General features: G+C 45.7%; 8 protein-coding genes across 8 annotated transcripts; 5 read left to right on the plus strand and 3 right to left on the minus strand.

The window, feature by feature from the left end:
* Positions 1-601: 601 nt before the first annotated feature.
* Positions 602-1045, plus strand: FOXG_22640 (uncharacterized protein; the record flags this gene model as incomplete). The annotated part of the gene is made up of 1 exon (XM_018403045.1): positions 602-1045. The coding sequence occupies one exon, from the start codon at positions 602-604 to the stop codon at positions 1043-1045; it is 444 nt and encodes a 147-aa protein (XP_018257791.1).
* A 106-nt stretch (positions 1046-1151) lies between these two features.
* On the minus strand, positions 1152-2147 carry FOXG_16953 (uncharacterized protein). Its single transcript, XM_018396979.1, has one exon. It carries the CDS (start codon positions 2010-2012, stop codon positions 1245-1247), a length of 768 nt encoding a protein of 255 aa, XP_018257792.1. The 5' UTR covers positions 2013-2147; the 3' UTR covers positions 1152-1244.
* Positions 2148-2616: 469 nt separating this feature from the next.
* Positions 2617-4454, plus strand: FOXG_16954 (uncharacterized protein; the record flags this gene model as incomplete). The annotated part of the gene is made up of 1 exon (XM_018396980.1): positions 2617-4454. One exon carries the CDS (start codon positions 2617-2619, stop codon positions 4300-4302), a length of 1686 nt encoding a protein of 561 aa, XP_018257793.1. The 3' UTR covers positions 4303-4454.
* A 176-nt stretch (positions 4455-4630) lies between these two features.
* On the plus strand, positions 4631-6145 carry FOXG_16955 (uncharacterized protein; the record flags this gene model as incomplete). The annotated part of the gene is made up of 3 exons (XM_018396981.1): positions 4631-5050; positions 5102-5179; positions 5309-6145. The coding sequence occupies 3 exons, from the start codon at positions 4631-4633 to the stop codon at positions 6143-6145; spliced, it is 1335 nt and encodes a 444-aa protein (XP_018257794.1).
* An 860-nt stretch (positions 6146-7005) lies between these two features.
* FOXG_16956 (uncharacterized protein) lies at positions 7006-7913 on the minus strand (the record flags this gene model as incomplete). Its single annotated transcript, XM_018396982.1, has 2 exons — positions 7006-7674; positions 7719-7913. The coding sequence occupies 2 exons, from the start codon at positions 7911-7913 to the stop codon at positions 7006-7008; spliced, it is 864 nt and encodes a 287-aa protein (XP_018257795.1).
* Positions 7914-8057: 144 nt separating this feature from the next.
* On the minus strand, positions 8058-8966 carry FOXG_22641 (uncharacterized protein; the record flags this gene model as incomplete). Its single annotated transcript, XM_018403046.1, has 1 exon — positions 8058-8966. The coding sequence occupies one exon, from the start codon at positions 8964-8966 to the stop codon at positions 8058-8060; it is 909 nt and encodes a 302-aa protein (XP_018257796.1).
* Positions 8967-10541: 1575 nt separating this feature from the next.
* Positions 10542-12318, plus strand: FOXG_16957 (uncharacterized protein; the record flags this gene model as incomplete). Its single annotated transcript, XM_018396983.1, has 5 exons — positions 10542-10650; positions 10704-11097; positions 11158-11892; positions 11943-12145; positions 12197-12318. The coding sequence occupies 5 exons, from the start codon at positions 10542-10544 to the stop codon at positions 12316-12318; spliced, it is 1563 nt and encodes a 520-aa protein (XP_018257797.1).
* A 538-nt stretch (positions 12319-12856) lies between these two features.
* FOXG_16958 (uncharacterized protein) lies at positions 12857-14026 on the plus strand (the record flags this gene model as incomplete). Its single annotated transcript, XM_018396984.1, has 2 exons — positions 12857-12877; positions 12929-14026. 2 exons carry the CDS (start codon positions 12857-12859, stop codon positions 14024-14026), a joined length of 1119 nt encoding a protein of 372 aa, XP_018257798.1.
* Positions 14027-15100: the final 1074 nt, after the last annotated feature.

Below are 15100 nucleotides of genomic sequence, written 5' to 3' on the forward strand. Positions count from 1 at the left end.
ATATTACCTTTAAAGTTACTTTTACTAAAGGTAATATCTAAGAGGGTTTTAAAAAAGCTAGACTTACTTCTTTTAATCTAAAAACTATTATCTTAAAGCTTAATATATAACTATAAACCCTAATACCTCCTAGGGAAATTAGCTAATTATTAACCCTATAGGTTTTAAAGACCCTAAAGATAATAATAAAGGCTTAATCTTAGTCTAAATACCTTAAAAAGCAAATTAGAAGATATAAAAATAGCTCCCTAAAGTTAATTATAAAGGCTTTAAAGTTAAATACTAAAGTAATAAGGGCAGTTATATATAAGGTTCTCTTATTAAGGAATAAGCTTTAAAATCTTTATAAGATAAACTGCCAGTGGAGATCGATGGCTTCCCTGATCTGAAGGAAATAGCCCAAAGCATCACAAGCACCATCGAACTACTCCTCAGTCTCGATCCCACGGCAATCAACGTTCAGGACAATGAAGGAAATACACCTTTGCACTACGCTACCCGGTCATTGAGCCGACATAATAAGCTGTATACAGCTGTCTTCGAGCTTTTATGCGACAGAAGGGGCGATGCTAGTGTACGCAATAACAATGGCGAAACCCCTATGCATACCTTGTTTCGTCTCCATGGAGACGACACTACAATCACCGACCAAGATCCCGTCGACACAGCCGCTATATCAATCATGCTCGCCCACGGTGCAAGCCCCACGGATACTGATAATGCTGGAAACACGCCATTGCATCTTGCGGCCTTCAACCTCCATTGGACCGAAGCCTTATCGTATCTCCTTGAGCGTGGTGCTGATCCTGCTCAAGAGAATCTGGAAAAAGAGACTGCTTTTCACAGAGCCGCTTGCGGTAGTTACAAAGGGCGTGATATTCTTACTAGATCCGAGGAGAGAATCAGAGCTCAGGAAGATATGCTGGCAGTCCTGGTGAAAGCTGGAAGAGAAGGGTTGATGGATCGGGGAGATGCGGAGGGGAAAACTCCGCGACAGATTTGCAAGACCACGAGAGATGGGTGGATAACGAAGGATATACGTTGAGTCAAGAGCACGTGTTAAGGTTTGCTGCCACGATTACGAGACAGACTTGAAGGGGGTCGTATTTAGTTGCAAAGGTTTTGGCTGTGTTGACATGATGAGATCAGGCACTGTGTAGATTCGTTATGTATTCTCGTGTCAAAACTGAGTGATTGTTCTTTTGTCTTGACGAAAGTCTTTCTGGTTGGTTCTTCGACCTTCCTTACCACATCTCATCCTCTTGGTTCCTGTAGTAACCCCACTTCCGAATTTCCGAACAGCTTCCAGTACAGAGAAGTGCCAAATCCCCAGGCCAAACACTGTCCGCAAGATCTTCTTCAGATCCTCGGAAGCTAATACAGAACTCAGTCCGGTATTTATTCCACATCAGAAATGTCCACAACTCCAACAGATAGCCCGTCGGGATCCTCGCCCATCCCCATCCCGAGTGACCATCAAACCACGACAATGAGATAGCCTTAACAACGAATTCACCTTTTTCTATATCTTTCAAAACAGCTTCATCAGCGAGCAAAACATAATTGAACAGATAATCTGCCATAGCTCGACTCTCGTGGGGCCTTGTGCTCACGCGGTACTTGGAGTTAGCTTTCTCTACAACTTCAGTCTCTTTGAGCTTTTCGGCGTTGCAAAATTCCCTAAGACCTCGAACATCGAGACCATCCAGCCGAGAGGGATCCTCTCGGACATCTAGATAAAATAATTCCTGAACTCGTCGCCTATCATCTTGATCTGTTTCCTCGTCGTCCTCAAAGACTCCAAATGCCAGCTTAGTCTGATGCCTTAAAGAGTATAAAAGCGCTTGCCAATGCTTTTCAGACTCTTCACCGTAGTAGGTACGGTAAATGGTGAAACCCCATTTGCGGTAGTGGTGGAAATTGTCCGGGTTTTTCCTCCCTTCCGGTCCCAGCTTGGTCCCGCGCGGGATCTGCCAAACCTGACGCATCATGTCTTTGATAATGTCGGACATCTTGACAGAGCTTGATTATGAGCATACGCCAGGTGAAGGTTGTATTTTTTTTTTTTCTCTTTGAAATGTTGTAGAATGATGAGCTGTGATAACCAGCTAATTAAGCCGATGTGATCTCGAATATGGGATCTTAAGAGACCTTGGATTGGCTAAAATGGTATGGCTGAAGCGAGAACAAAATCATGTTGGTTGACATGCTTTAGATAAGGGAAATCACGTTGAGATAGCATGGTCCTGTCGATCCGGAATATAAATTCACCGACATGGGCGAAGGTGGAGTGGAACAAAACAGAAAGATATAGCGAAATCATCATTAGTCACAGACAAGCTACAATTCTGTCAAATTGTGCCGTTTACTCAAGGTGTAATGCATTTAAGGTTATATGTATAAAACTAGACATAACTTACGAGGCAACTGCCATATTGCCACAAAATTAATTAGCAGGTGGACTGTGCTTGCTTGTTATGTATTAGTTCCACTTTAAATACTTGCCGATGACTCATTCCCAATATCAAAAGAATTCCAATTATAAGTATTTAAAAGCTCAGTGTTTGTGCATGAAAAGGTTCAACTTCTCTTCGATCACTTGAATACTTAACAATAATGCCGTCCACTCTGCCCGAAGCTGAATCACCTTACCGCAATTTCGATCGGGGTCCAAACGAGTATCATAATGGCAAAGAGCCTCCTTACACACCAATCACTATGGTTGATCGTAATGGATCTGTTCTGTGCGAAACAGATCAATTTGACCTTCTTGGTGCAATCATCTATCGGGATGATGTGACGACTCTTGAGCAGTATCTCGATATTGCGCCATGGGTTATCGAGGAAATAGAGGAGCTTCCTCTATATTACTCCTTCTTCTACATAGCTGTATCACACGGAAGTCTTGGTGCACTTAAGACCCTCCTTTCCTACTACGTAAGAGTTATTGAACCAAACCAAATAATTACCTTTCGAAAACGCGGCTTCACCCTGCTTAACGAAGCTGCTAGGCGGGCCTATCTGGAGATAGTAGAATTTTTACTCGATAACCAGCCACTATACGCTGATATCCATGAGCGAGATTATACCGGCTGCACTGCTATTGCTGCTGACTCAGATTTATATTCAACGAGATACACCGAGGCATTCAACTGGCAGCCTTCTGTTGACAAGAGCGAAGCTGTGATGAATCTGTTACTGGATTGGGGTGCCTTTCCTTCGGACGTGGTTGCACGGGCTCATGAAGACTCGTCAGGGAAACCTGAAACCGTTTTGTTAATGGCATCCGAGTTGGCAGGCTCTAAGATGATCGAGAGGCTCGTTAGCGGCGGCGCAGATGTCCATGCCGAGTTCACAAAACACTCGCTTCAACTACGACTGTACGACGAACAAGACTATATCGTCGACAACGTCACTGCAATTCACATGGCTTCTTTTCGTGGTAACTTCGTTGCTCTTGAGACTCTACTCGATCATCATGGGGACACAGTCAGTGCCCTGGAAATGGTGTCCTCTTGTGACAGTCGAGGGAGTACCCCTCTTCACTGGGCTGCACGGAATAACCTGTATAACCCCAACTTACACGAAATTGCACAGAATATTAAAACAACTATCCATCTTATTTTAGACATAGACCCTGCGATAGTCAATGTCCAAGATATTGAGGGGAACACGGCCTTGCATTACGCCGCTCGATATTTCGGTGAAAATGGGGAAGTCTTCAGGCCAAATTTTCAAAGCCTTTGCGACAAGGGCGCAGATTCAAGTATACACAACAACCACGGAGAAACACCGCTACACAGTATGTTCTCCAGTGATGGTACAGATGAGACAATCGACAAACAAATCTTATCTCTCCTCCTTGCCCATGGCGCAAAGGTTAACGATATTGATCATGCTGGAAATACCCCTCTACATATTACAGCTCGAAGGCTGGATTATCATAACATAATGTCTTTTCTTATAGAACAGGGCGGTGATGCTACCATCGGTAATTCGACAAATGAGACACCTGTCCATGTAGCCGCTTCCGGCGATGTATCCACCCCGGGTCTGGCGGAGAAAGTTGAGATACAGAATGCAGTCCTCACAACTCTAACAAACGCCGGAGGGATTGAACTGATGGACCTGCCCAACGCAGAGGGAAAGACACCAAAGCAAATTTGCAAAGCGCAGAGGGACAAGTGGAGGGGGGATGAGAACAGGGAGCGCATGATAAATGGGCGCCGCGAACGAATTTTGGCAAGCACCGCGTCTTGCTCATCTATTTCCCCTGTCAATGTTGAACGCTGTCATAATTAGGACTTGGAAGATTGCGCTTTATCTTGGTAACTTAGTCGTTGGTGGAATGTTTCGCATGAGTGGAAGAAGTGCTGTTAGTGTCCCAACTTAACTCTAGCTTCTCACTACAGGGTATGGAACCTACCTACCCCTCATCTTATCCCAATCACTCCCTTGCCTAGCAAGTGTAACATTGCAACAGAATGCGACTTGACTTCCTGGTAATTCTTGCTAGGGCTATAACTTTTGCGAGTGGTGAACTTCGGCCATATAGCCGCTACTATGGCTAAGAAATCTCGTAAACAAAAAGGACAATCACCAGTGGGAAGAACTGTTTGAAGAAGGTACCATGTCGGACAATGTTACCTCAATCGAGGATCTATCCGGCCAGATTGCCACGCCACAACGACCTATCATCCTTGTCATTGGCCCGCACGTCCCAGACCAAGGTCCTGACAATGATACAAAGGTTGAGGCAAGCCTGCTTTTCAGAAGCCTAAACGATGAATTAGAACCGGATTGCCTCCGTAACAAATCAACTTGGTGGTTTCGAACCTATGAAGGGCACTGTAATTGGCTGAAGCGAGGTGAATCGGGTGAAGGCTCTATTGGATCGGCCAGACCACGCGACTACCAACAATACACATACGCCGATGATATACCCAAGCCACGAGAAGGCCCAAACCCACGAGCCACTAGTAATTCGATTTTCAAAAGGAAGAAGACGATTTACTATGAACATACGCCTCTCCTTCTGGGGCTTATTGAGGTGAGAGTGTATCATCCGTGGATTCTCGATTCTTGGTGCTGACTTATTCAGTTCATCATGCATGACGTTACGTATGGCCGAGTTTCTATCGATGAGTTTATTGAAGTCCCTATGCCAGAGGATGAGGAGGTATTTTCTATTAACACCATACTCAGAGTGCCAAGAACAGCCGCAATGCCCGGAACGGGCACGTCCAGAAGTAACCCTCGTGAAAACATCAATATGGCAACAACATGGCTCGACATATCGTCTTTATAGGGCAGCACTACTGATATAGCACACCGACTTCGATCAAAAGTTGATGGCAAACTTCTCATGCAAGAGGTCCAGTCCCCTGGGACCAGGGCAAAAGCCTCTTACCTTCCCTTCAACAGCATGGGTGTACCGACCAACACGCGGCCTGGTGTAGAGCCAGAGGGACTGTTTGCCGGAGGCGATCCTCGTACCAATGAAGACTGGCTGCTTCTTGGTATCCACATATTACTACTTCGTGAGCATAACAGGCTCTGTGACATTCTCAAGAAGCAGAAGCCGGGCCGGTACGATGAGCAGCTGTATCAGACCGTGCGACTCGTCATGTCTGCGAAACATGCATTGATCGCCAACGCATACCAAATGGCCTATTGGACAGAGAAGATGCCATGGCCAAGAGATGACGGATTTCCTCTTTACCGTCAGATTTTTGGTGAGAACGCATTGGAAATAAACCCTGCCAACACGTATCCTTGGCCGCTTGTCACCAAAAATGGAAAGCCAATGACGGTCTCTGCAATGATGGCTGTCGTCTATCGCTTTCACGAGTTTATCATTCCGAGCTTCCCAATCAAGGATCAGAACAATGAGACATTATGGGAGCAAAACTTGTTTGAGACGAGCTTTAATAGTACTGGGTTACTCAATGTCGGGCTGGAAAGAATTCTTGCTGGGGCTCTTTGGTCGCACATTCCCGACTTCAAGCCTGGAGTAGACGAGAGTTTCAGAAGCGCTGGAATCTACCGTGGGCGTCCCTTTGACATTGTCGTCTCAAGTATTGTGCATAAGCGAGAGCAAGGGTTGTCGGCATTCAACCAATATTTTCACGAGGACAACGCTTAGGATCAAGAAGTTGTTGTCCCAATTTGAGATACTTGAGATAAGTTTTCGACTGACCCTGGAGTCATTGAAAATCTGAAGAAGCTCTACAAGCACCCTGACGATGTCGACCTCGTCGTGGGCTGTCAAGCTCATCATCAGCCTGTTTGTTTAATATTCGGCATGGGAAACTCTGACCGTTTCTCTATCGGCTTTGCGATGATGCGTTGTCTTCTTGTGGACCGCCCGTGGGATTGCCATCCAAGTAACGCTCTGGAAGACATGATATGGGAGCGAAAAGACGTACCCGGTTTTTCCAACTTTAGGTTTTATAGCGACTTTTGGGTCAAGGAGCTGGATTTGCCAGCCTATGGTACGAATCTCCTGTAGCGTTTGATCACAGAAAACTCGGAGATCAATTGCGTTCAGAGATCGCCTTTGTTTCCACCTGACAAGGATACCAACCCAATTCACTGTTCGAAAGAAGCAGGTAAAGTTTAATTATTGGGCTGTTTTGTTGAACTTTTTCCAAATCGCCCTTTGGTTATTAAAACAAGGTCCTTGTAGCTTCATCGCTACAGTCATCATCACAGCGGGCAGCGGCATCATAGCAATCATGCACTACCTGCGATGGAAGACTTCGGGGAGACGCAAAACCTGAACTAAAGCACTCTATTGTCTTGGGATAATCTTCTTATGCATATAAGTGCATATAAGTAAAGCTGTCATAAGCCACGGAGGGAAGAGAGAAACACTAACGCCATTACTACTATATTGGTCGAACTTTGACTCCATGAAATACTTTAAATATGACCAAAGTAAATCTTACAAGTCATCCTAATCGAGGAATGTCCTAACGTGTTGTTTGTAACAGCGGTATGATATCAGATTGTCATACGAAACTTAAGTAAATTTCTTTGAAGGATTTCCTTCTTCATGTTCTCCAATTCCTCCATGTCCCAGTTCACAGTGATGAACCTGCCGGAGAGCCAGTCCCGCCTCTCACGAGATAACCAGACCATAGTATCGGCGGCCAGCTCCAGTCTATCATTCAGATGAGAATGCATCGCCGGGGGTATGTTCAAAGCGAGCTGGGTCTTGATCCCACCTGGATGAATCGATATGGCCACTAATCCCTGCTCGTAATATTTCTTATCGATGAACTCAGTAAAACGGCAGAGAACGAACTTGCTCGTCTGGTACGCTGATGCTCCAGGAAGGACGATCTGAGCGCCGACACTACTGATATTGATTATAGTTTTGGCCGATGACTTGAGAAGCAGCGCGATGAAATAGCGGGCGGACAGGTAAGTTCCTTCCATGGTGACCTCCCAAGTCCACCACTCCGACGGGTCAGACTCGATGACGGGCTTCCACTCCTCAAGGCATCCTGCATTGTTGATCAAGATGTCTAGGCTGCCGTCGAGTATTTCTTTGGCAGTCTCGGCGGCGGCTTTAACCGACTCTTCTGACGTGAGATCCAGTCTGATAGAATGAACGAGTGGTTGGGGCCAATTTGCCTTCTTGGCGGCATCTCTGATAGCCGCTTCAATCTTGGTCATGTCAGAACGAGCAGCCAGGATGATTTTCGAGCAACCTGCCATATCGAGGCGAATTGCGGTAGCCTTCCAGATTCCCTTGGAGGCGCCGGTGATGAAGTGATGAAGACTGATTTGCCGGTCAAGTCGGCTTTGGATGGATTAATGAAAGGATAAGTGCCGTTATGCGTAGAGACGTAGCTGGCCAGAGTAGGCGAGTTAGTCCCACGCAAAGAAGAATCGTGAGCTGACATGATGAGTCTGAAAATGCACTGTCAAAGTGGTACCAGTGAGATTCGCGGAGGTACTAACAGGCGTTGATTTACCGTAACTGACGGTTTAATTAACAATTTAGTCTAGCACTGATCCTGTTTAAAAAGTAGAATTTGCATTTCAAATCAAAAAATGATAGTCTTATTATCATTAAACTGGTTCCAAATCTCTTGCAATGTGTGGAAATGTATATCTCTAAAGTACTCCTGCTCCTGCTTTTCTACCTCTCGTTCTGGACATCTTGCAGCACCAGACGCGGAGTACAGCTGCAATTGTGCAAAAGTGATATCATCCACTGAATTACCAGGCATAAGCGTGTCAATTACCTCGTTCAGGGTGCTGACTTGAACTGTAAACTTGGGACGCTCTCGCCTGATCGTATCCACGATTTCCCGCCATGTAAGTCTTTGACCCGACATGAAGGTGTATGGTGCCCAAATTGGCCCATTCACCAATGCTACAAGCCCTTTTACCACATCTCGCGCGAGAGTGATATCAATAGAGTCTTGCAAGCTTCCGGGGACAGAGAATTTCTCATTATCAAAGTCAATTAACGACCCCTCTCTCATATTTCGAATGTATCGGTTCGACGCCGGGACAAAATAATCTGCGAAAAATCCGATACAGACAATAGTCCACTCGACTTGGTCTTGCTGCTTCAAGGCCTGTCGGACACGTTCATTGATGTTTCGGAAGTAAGCTGGCTGATCGGGATAGTCGCGAGTGTTGCCTGCAAACTCGGATGGAATGAAACGTTTGCAAGACGCGCTTCGCCGGCAAGCAGCCAAGAGTTGGAGGTGTATATCGACGTAAGTCTGGGACATGTCCACTATAGTGGAGATTAGGGCCTTGCAGCCTCTCAATGCCTCGTCAAGTGAGGTGCTTGAGTAATCGGTCATGAATTGTTGTACCCCTTCTTTTGCTAAGTGAGGCTTGTATGTGCGAGTAAGGATGACAAGGTCAAGCCCTGCCCTTGGAAATTCTTCGACCATGTATCTGGCCAGATCGCCCGACCCGGCAATTGCGATGGACATGATTGACCACAGGTTGACCGGGGAAGGATAGGGGATGAGCTGGGTTGATGAATGTAAGGTATATACTGATATGAACTTTTTTGACGCAATCTAATCATGCTTTCCTTGGAGTGAAAGGATTTCATAAGGCGTATAAGTACCCGGTGTCAATGCGATAGTTGAGCGTTACTTGTTTCCATTTTCAGTAATGTAAAGATGTTAAGATACCTTGGCTACATCTCGGGTAACCGCTCAATTTGGAAATTTCTATGTGGGGCTGGTTCTGAGTCGCAACCATGTTATTCACGGTGTCTCCGGAAGACAAGACACTAGCCATTTCCATGTCAAGGCGGACTCACTCTTCGGCTAACTTCACTCAAGATCTTCATGACCTTACTAAAGTCAATCGTCGTATGCGTATCGGTGTTGCATTGAATGCCTTGATACAAGTACGCGTCAATTTCAAGCACCGGTATTCGGGTAACCCAGCCTTATGATAGTAAGAAATACCTAGACAGCAAGTAGTTCAAGGCCACAGACAAACTAACTTTAGAACTTGTACGTCTTACTCAGAGGTCTCAATTTATTTTACACACCCCGAGCCACGCGTCTGCGGCTATCGCCACAGTAATATTAGTTCGGTATTCGAAACTGTTCAACCTCAGGCTTCAATCTTACGATCGACCTTCTCAGCGCCTTTATTGACATCAACAAAGTACAAGGAGCACAAATTCCGACGCTGATATTAAATCATGTGTTTCATATGGATCGGCATGGAAACAAGTATATCTGAGCATTCCAGTACTTCCGTGAGTACTGGAACCAAGGTCGGAATGAATCCGAGTACTAACCTGAATCTTGGCGCCTTATCTCATGTTCCCCACTATCCTTTTGGCGATATCTCGAATGTGACCAAATTACACTGGGCAGAACAAACACAAGGTAAACGATTCATTATATGCCTAACCCACCTTGTGCGTCCTGAGGAATTCAGATGCATTTCAACAGTACAGTACGTGCGAATGAATTCACAGTTTCTCATGGCATAAAAATAGCTTCAGGTAGAAGATGATACCAGCAACCCAGAAAGGACTGTTAGACAAGCACTCTGTAGCATGCAATTCCAGGAACCCGGTACAAATATGAACTTGACAGTCAGAAGGCACATGCTTTCCAGTGGCAAATGTAATCTACGCTAGCTTCGAGGAAAGTTTATATTAGCTCAGGGAGTGCATTGTTGTTGGGACTAGTATTGAACTGGTATAGATCCGGGGTAGATTGTTGGGGTCATTGCCCTAGTGCCGTCGATAAGAGAGACCCATCTCGCATCCCGTCTCAAACAAGAAAGTCGTTCCCAAATCGATGCGGGGTTAGATATACGAGAACACGCCTCAAGCTTTAGGATTGGCCTTGTTTTCGGGGCCTATGGATAGCCTCGAATTGGAGATATGTATAAATTCCAACGATAACTTCCTCTATCTGATCAAATCGATCCTAACACTTCTCAAACAAGATAACAGTGAAATCATTCACCTCTTTCATCAAACCGAAACGACCTACTTTTTCTTCCCTTAGCCATTGATCAACCACGGCAATATGGCTCCCCCAGAGGCAGAAAAGCCAGTTGATCACACTCTCAACCGCCGCCCTTCCGTCAGCAAGGGCGAAAATACAGAGATCAGTAATGATGCTGCGAGACTAATGGGTAAGGTGGTCCCCAAATTATTAGCATTATCTGGATTTTTAACATCCTCTCAGCAATGGGCTACCAGCCCCAGATGAGGAGAGATATCAGCACTCTTCAGCTAATTGGGGTGGCTTTCATGGTCACAGCATCCTGGCTTGGAGTACTGGGTGGTTTTACAACTGGAGTAGTGGTCGGAGGATCAGTTTGCCTCATCTATGGTCTGATCATTGTCGGTGTCTTTAGCACTTTTTTTGCTATCACCCTTGGAGAATTGGCGAGCGCTATGCCTACAGCTGGAGGTCAGTACTACTGGGTTTCTGTCCTTGCCCCCAAGAAGCTCTCTCGCCCCTCGGCCTTCTTTACCGGTCTCTGCAACCTGGCCGGCGGTGTCGTGGCCACTGCTGGCTCTAGTGTTTTGCTTGGCAACATGGTGTTGGCCTGTGTTAAGCTCTATCAGCCGTCATTGTGAGTCAGCCCTGGTCTCATTAGCTACCCCTATCTTTCGAGGCTTATCGTCATTATTAGCGAGATCCATGCCTGGCAGAATTGGCTGATCGGCCTTGCGTTCAACTGGACCGCCTGTTCAGTCAATATGAGCAAGAAGACCGTCGCCAGGACCTTGTCTGTAGGCATGTTCATCAGTATTGCCGTTGTTATCGGTCTCGTTATTTCCATCCCAGCCACCAGTCCCGAACATACCGACGCGAAGTTTATCTTCACGAGCACCGAGAATGTGAGTGGCTGGAGCTCGCATGGCATGGCCTTCCTTGTTGGCCTAATCAACGCCAACTATAGTTTTGGTCTCATTGATACCGCAGTGCACTTGGCCGAAGACATCACCAACCCTGAGAAGACCGTGCCCAAGGCTCTCTTATTGACCGTTGGGATCAGCTTTTTTACAGCCTGGCCGCTTGCTATTCTACTAATGTATTGCTTGTCAGACTTTGAAGCTATTGTCAGTACCCCAACAGGCCTCCCTTTGCTAGAGCTCTTCCACTTCGCATTCAGGGGCAATAAGGCTGCAGCGGTGGCAATGCTGGCCTTGGTAGCCTTTTGCTACTCAATCGCCATGGCTTCACTTCATGCCTATATGTCCAAGATCTGCTGGGCTTTTGCAAGGGACAACGGACTCCCTATGTCTCACCTTTGGTCCAGGGTTCACCCAGCCCTCAATGTCCCTATATATGCCCTCATTCTCTGCGCTACCCTTGTATCAATTCTATCGACACTTGTTATGGCTTCGACGACAGCCTTCAATAGGTAAATGGCTTTATATATTATCAAATGACTAATGACTAACTTCTATGTAGTCTCGCTGCTGGCGTCATTATATTTCCATCTCTAACATATACTTTGCCAGCTATCTATTCTCTACTTCCCAGTAATAAACATATCAAAGGTCCCTTCAACCTGGGTGCTATTGGGACCCTTTCCAAGATCATGACGGCTACCTTCTGTATTTTTGCCATTATTATCTATTCGTTTCCTTATTTCATGCCTGCGACTGCAAGCAGTGAGTGTCCTCCTAACCTTTTACTCGCCGCCTACTAACTCCTCCCACCAGACATGAACTATGTGTCGGCTATTCTCGGAATCTTTTGTATCTGGACAGTGGGCGACTGGTTTGTGCGTGCTCGCAAAACCTTTATTATTCGAGAGGTGGAGGATGAGATAGCCCGGGCTTAATAGTAACATTAATGAGTGTAAAGTAGAAAGGAAGAAGTCTGAAGAATAGCAGGTTTGAAGATAATCCGAAGCAATATTTCTTTTGAGAAGTAGAGATTGTGGCCCAGTGAAAGCTCCCTCATGTCTTTTCCATGGGTGGTAAATGATCAATAACTAAATATCGATGTCTAAGCTCCAAAGATACAAAGACTAAGAAAACATTCAACCCCAGTATCGTATAGCACACTCAATGTCTAGGGCGATTAGTTGTGCTAGATGACGTTCCAGGTGTAGATGCATTAGCATGAACGGATGGTCCTTTGCGTTTTTGTCCCCCCCCGCTTTGGCACACTTATTTACTGCTCGGGAATATTCCCAATGAGGAAAGAATCTGTCCCTAGCCGGCCGCGGAATAAAGTAGTGGCTGTTCTGGCCGGTTGTCAACCTTTTCTGTGATTTGGATTCCTTCTTTTTCACTCTTTCGTTTTCCATCAATTTTACTCACGACCAACCCCGGACCTCAGTACCTGTCAAACGGAGAACTGCCTGAATAGACACAATGTCTTTGCGCATTGAACAGGTGAATTGGAGTTTTCTTCGTAACTACAAAGCGGAAAGCTCAGACTCTTAGATCTACACATATCCTATCAAGTCCCTCAGAGGTGTACGACTCGAATCAATACGAGCCCTTCCTACTGGCTTCGCATATGATCGTCATTTTATGCTGTGGGATGTTGAGAAGAAGGAGAGTCTTCATGTCGGCCTTCGATCCTCTCTTTGTCTCTTCACCACCAGCTTAACTCCTGAGCATGAACCTCAAAGTATCAAGGTGCACTATGGTCTTAGCCATACGTTTGATAAGCCAAACAAACATGTCGATCCATCTCCATTGATGGTACCCTTGGTCCCGAACGTGAAGGGGCTACCACAGGTAACCGTGACGATGCACTTAAGTCCTTGCTTAGCGTTTGACATGGGACAAAAATACAACGACTGGTTTAGCGACCGACTCGGATTTTCTGTCAAACTTCTCTACATCGGAGACCATCGCAGAAAGGTTCTGGGAAACATGGGCCAGGGAGTCAGCATTAGTACGGTCCAAGCTGAGCCGTGGTTAGCGATTATTCCGGCAACCTTCTTCTTGGGTTACTTTCTGCTTCCACAACATGCACCAAGTCAGACCCCGTTAATCATTGCTATTCTAGCGGTTGTTTCAAGTTGTGCGGTTGTGTTGCAACAATTGGGGCTGTGGAAAAAGTCCAAGAAGCCCTTGATCACCTTCGCGGACCTCGCTGCGTATCTTGTCATCAGTCGAAAGAGCTACGAAGACGTCAATGACAGGCTTCCAGACGAGGAGGAGATGGACATCACCAAATTCCGGGCCAACATTGTTGTTTCAGGAGCCGAAGAAGCATATGAAGAAGATTTTTGGGCTGAATTGCAATTCCGAGGGAGCATCGCCATGAAGTTAACCCAGAACTGCGCCAGGTGCAGTAGCCTCAATGTGGACTATGCTACTGGCAAAGCTGGCACCAGTGAGGCTGGTAAGGTTTTGAAGAAATTGAGCAAAGACAGGAGAATTGATCCAGGTGTTAAATGGAGTCCGGTATTTGGAAGATATGGCTTTATCATGTCAGGTTCTTCTTCAGATGGCACTGTCGTCCTCAATGTAGGTGACAAAGTCGAGATAACAAAGCGCAACTCACAACGAACAATCACAGGCAAGTAGGGTGCATTCAGTAGCAAAAGACTACGTGTAGCTAACAAAGATTGTGCAGATTACCCCAAAAGTTGATTGCTAGTGCAATTGGTTCCCGAGAACAAGAGACAGCGGATGCCAGGGTCAAGGATACTATATGTCAATGCTGGGGAAGATACAAGTTGACAGGCGCATTCGTTTCAAGATCTTAACCCTTAAGTTTTTCGGTATCAGTCCCAACGAGGAAAAAAAGACAAGTGTAGTAAATGGCCTCATCTTTCCATAACATGCATGAAAAAAGCCAACTGCAACGAGACGGATCCCTATGTTTTCTGCTCGAGATCTACATGAGAAGTGTTTGTCTGACACGCTGATAACCGTGAAGAGACCTTTCTAGCGGGCCTCTTATATCCTATTTGAAACCGTATCCGACCTCTCAGCGGCGTGCACTATTATGTTTTCACCCAGTGAAGGAGCAACGGCTTGCTCAAGAGAGATTGGCGATAGACCACCACAAGTAATACAGAACTGCGTAGCGCCATTACATTATCGGGCTGAGCGAGTACCGGGCGGGACAAGTGGAAAGCCAGCTTGTATTTCTGGGGATACGCGGGGTTGGCTTTAAATATGGGTTTAATGCTTCCGACACGCCTTTTCGTAGCGGCGTACCCTTCTTTCCATACACAGCTTACTAGTATTATCTCTTACACCTTCAATGGTATGTACATTTTTAGTCCAGACCTTTTACATAAAGAGTTATAGTACACCATTTAGGCACTGTCATATATGAGGAAAAAGCCAATAATTTATCCTAAGATTCACTTCTAACTGAAAATTACTCACCTCCCTATGGCAGACGGACATGCTGACATCACCCAGAAGATTAAATTCTTCATAGTAAGAAGTACCTGGTTCTTAAACAGACAGTCCGTTAACAATTTGGATTTAACATAAGTTGAGTTAACAGTGAAATATTCATATAACACCATGCTGGAAAAGCCCTTGCCGATTAATTACATATAACCTGTTGAACACCACGATATAGATGCTCAAGTCATCATAATCCCAGTCCGGAATACCAATTTGATATTTCGTGAAGCGAGA

The sequence above is a fragment of the Fusarium oxysporum genome, genomic scaffold (assembly GCF_000149955.1).
Source record: "Fusarium oxysporum f. sp. lycopersici 4287 supercont2.40 genomic scaffold, whole genome shotgun sequence".
Taxonomy (NCBI): domain Eukaryota; kingdom Fungi; phylum Ascomycota; class Sordariomycetes; order Hypocreales; family Nectriaceae; genus Fusarium; species Fusarium oxysporum.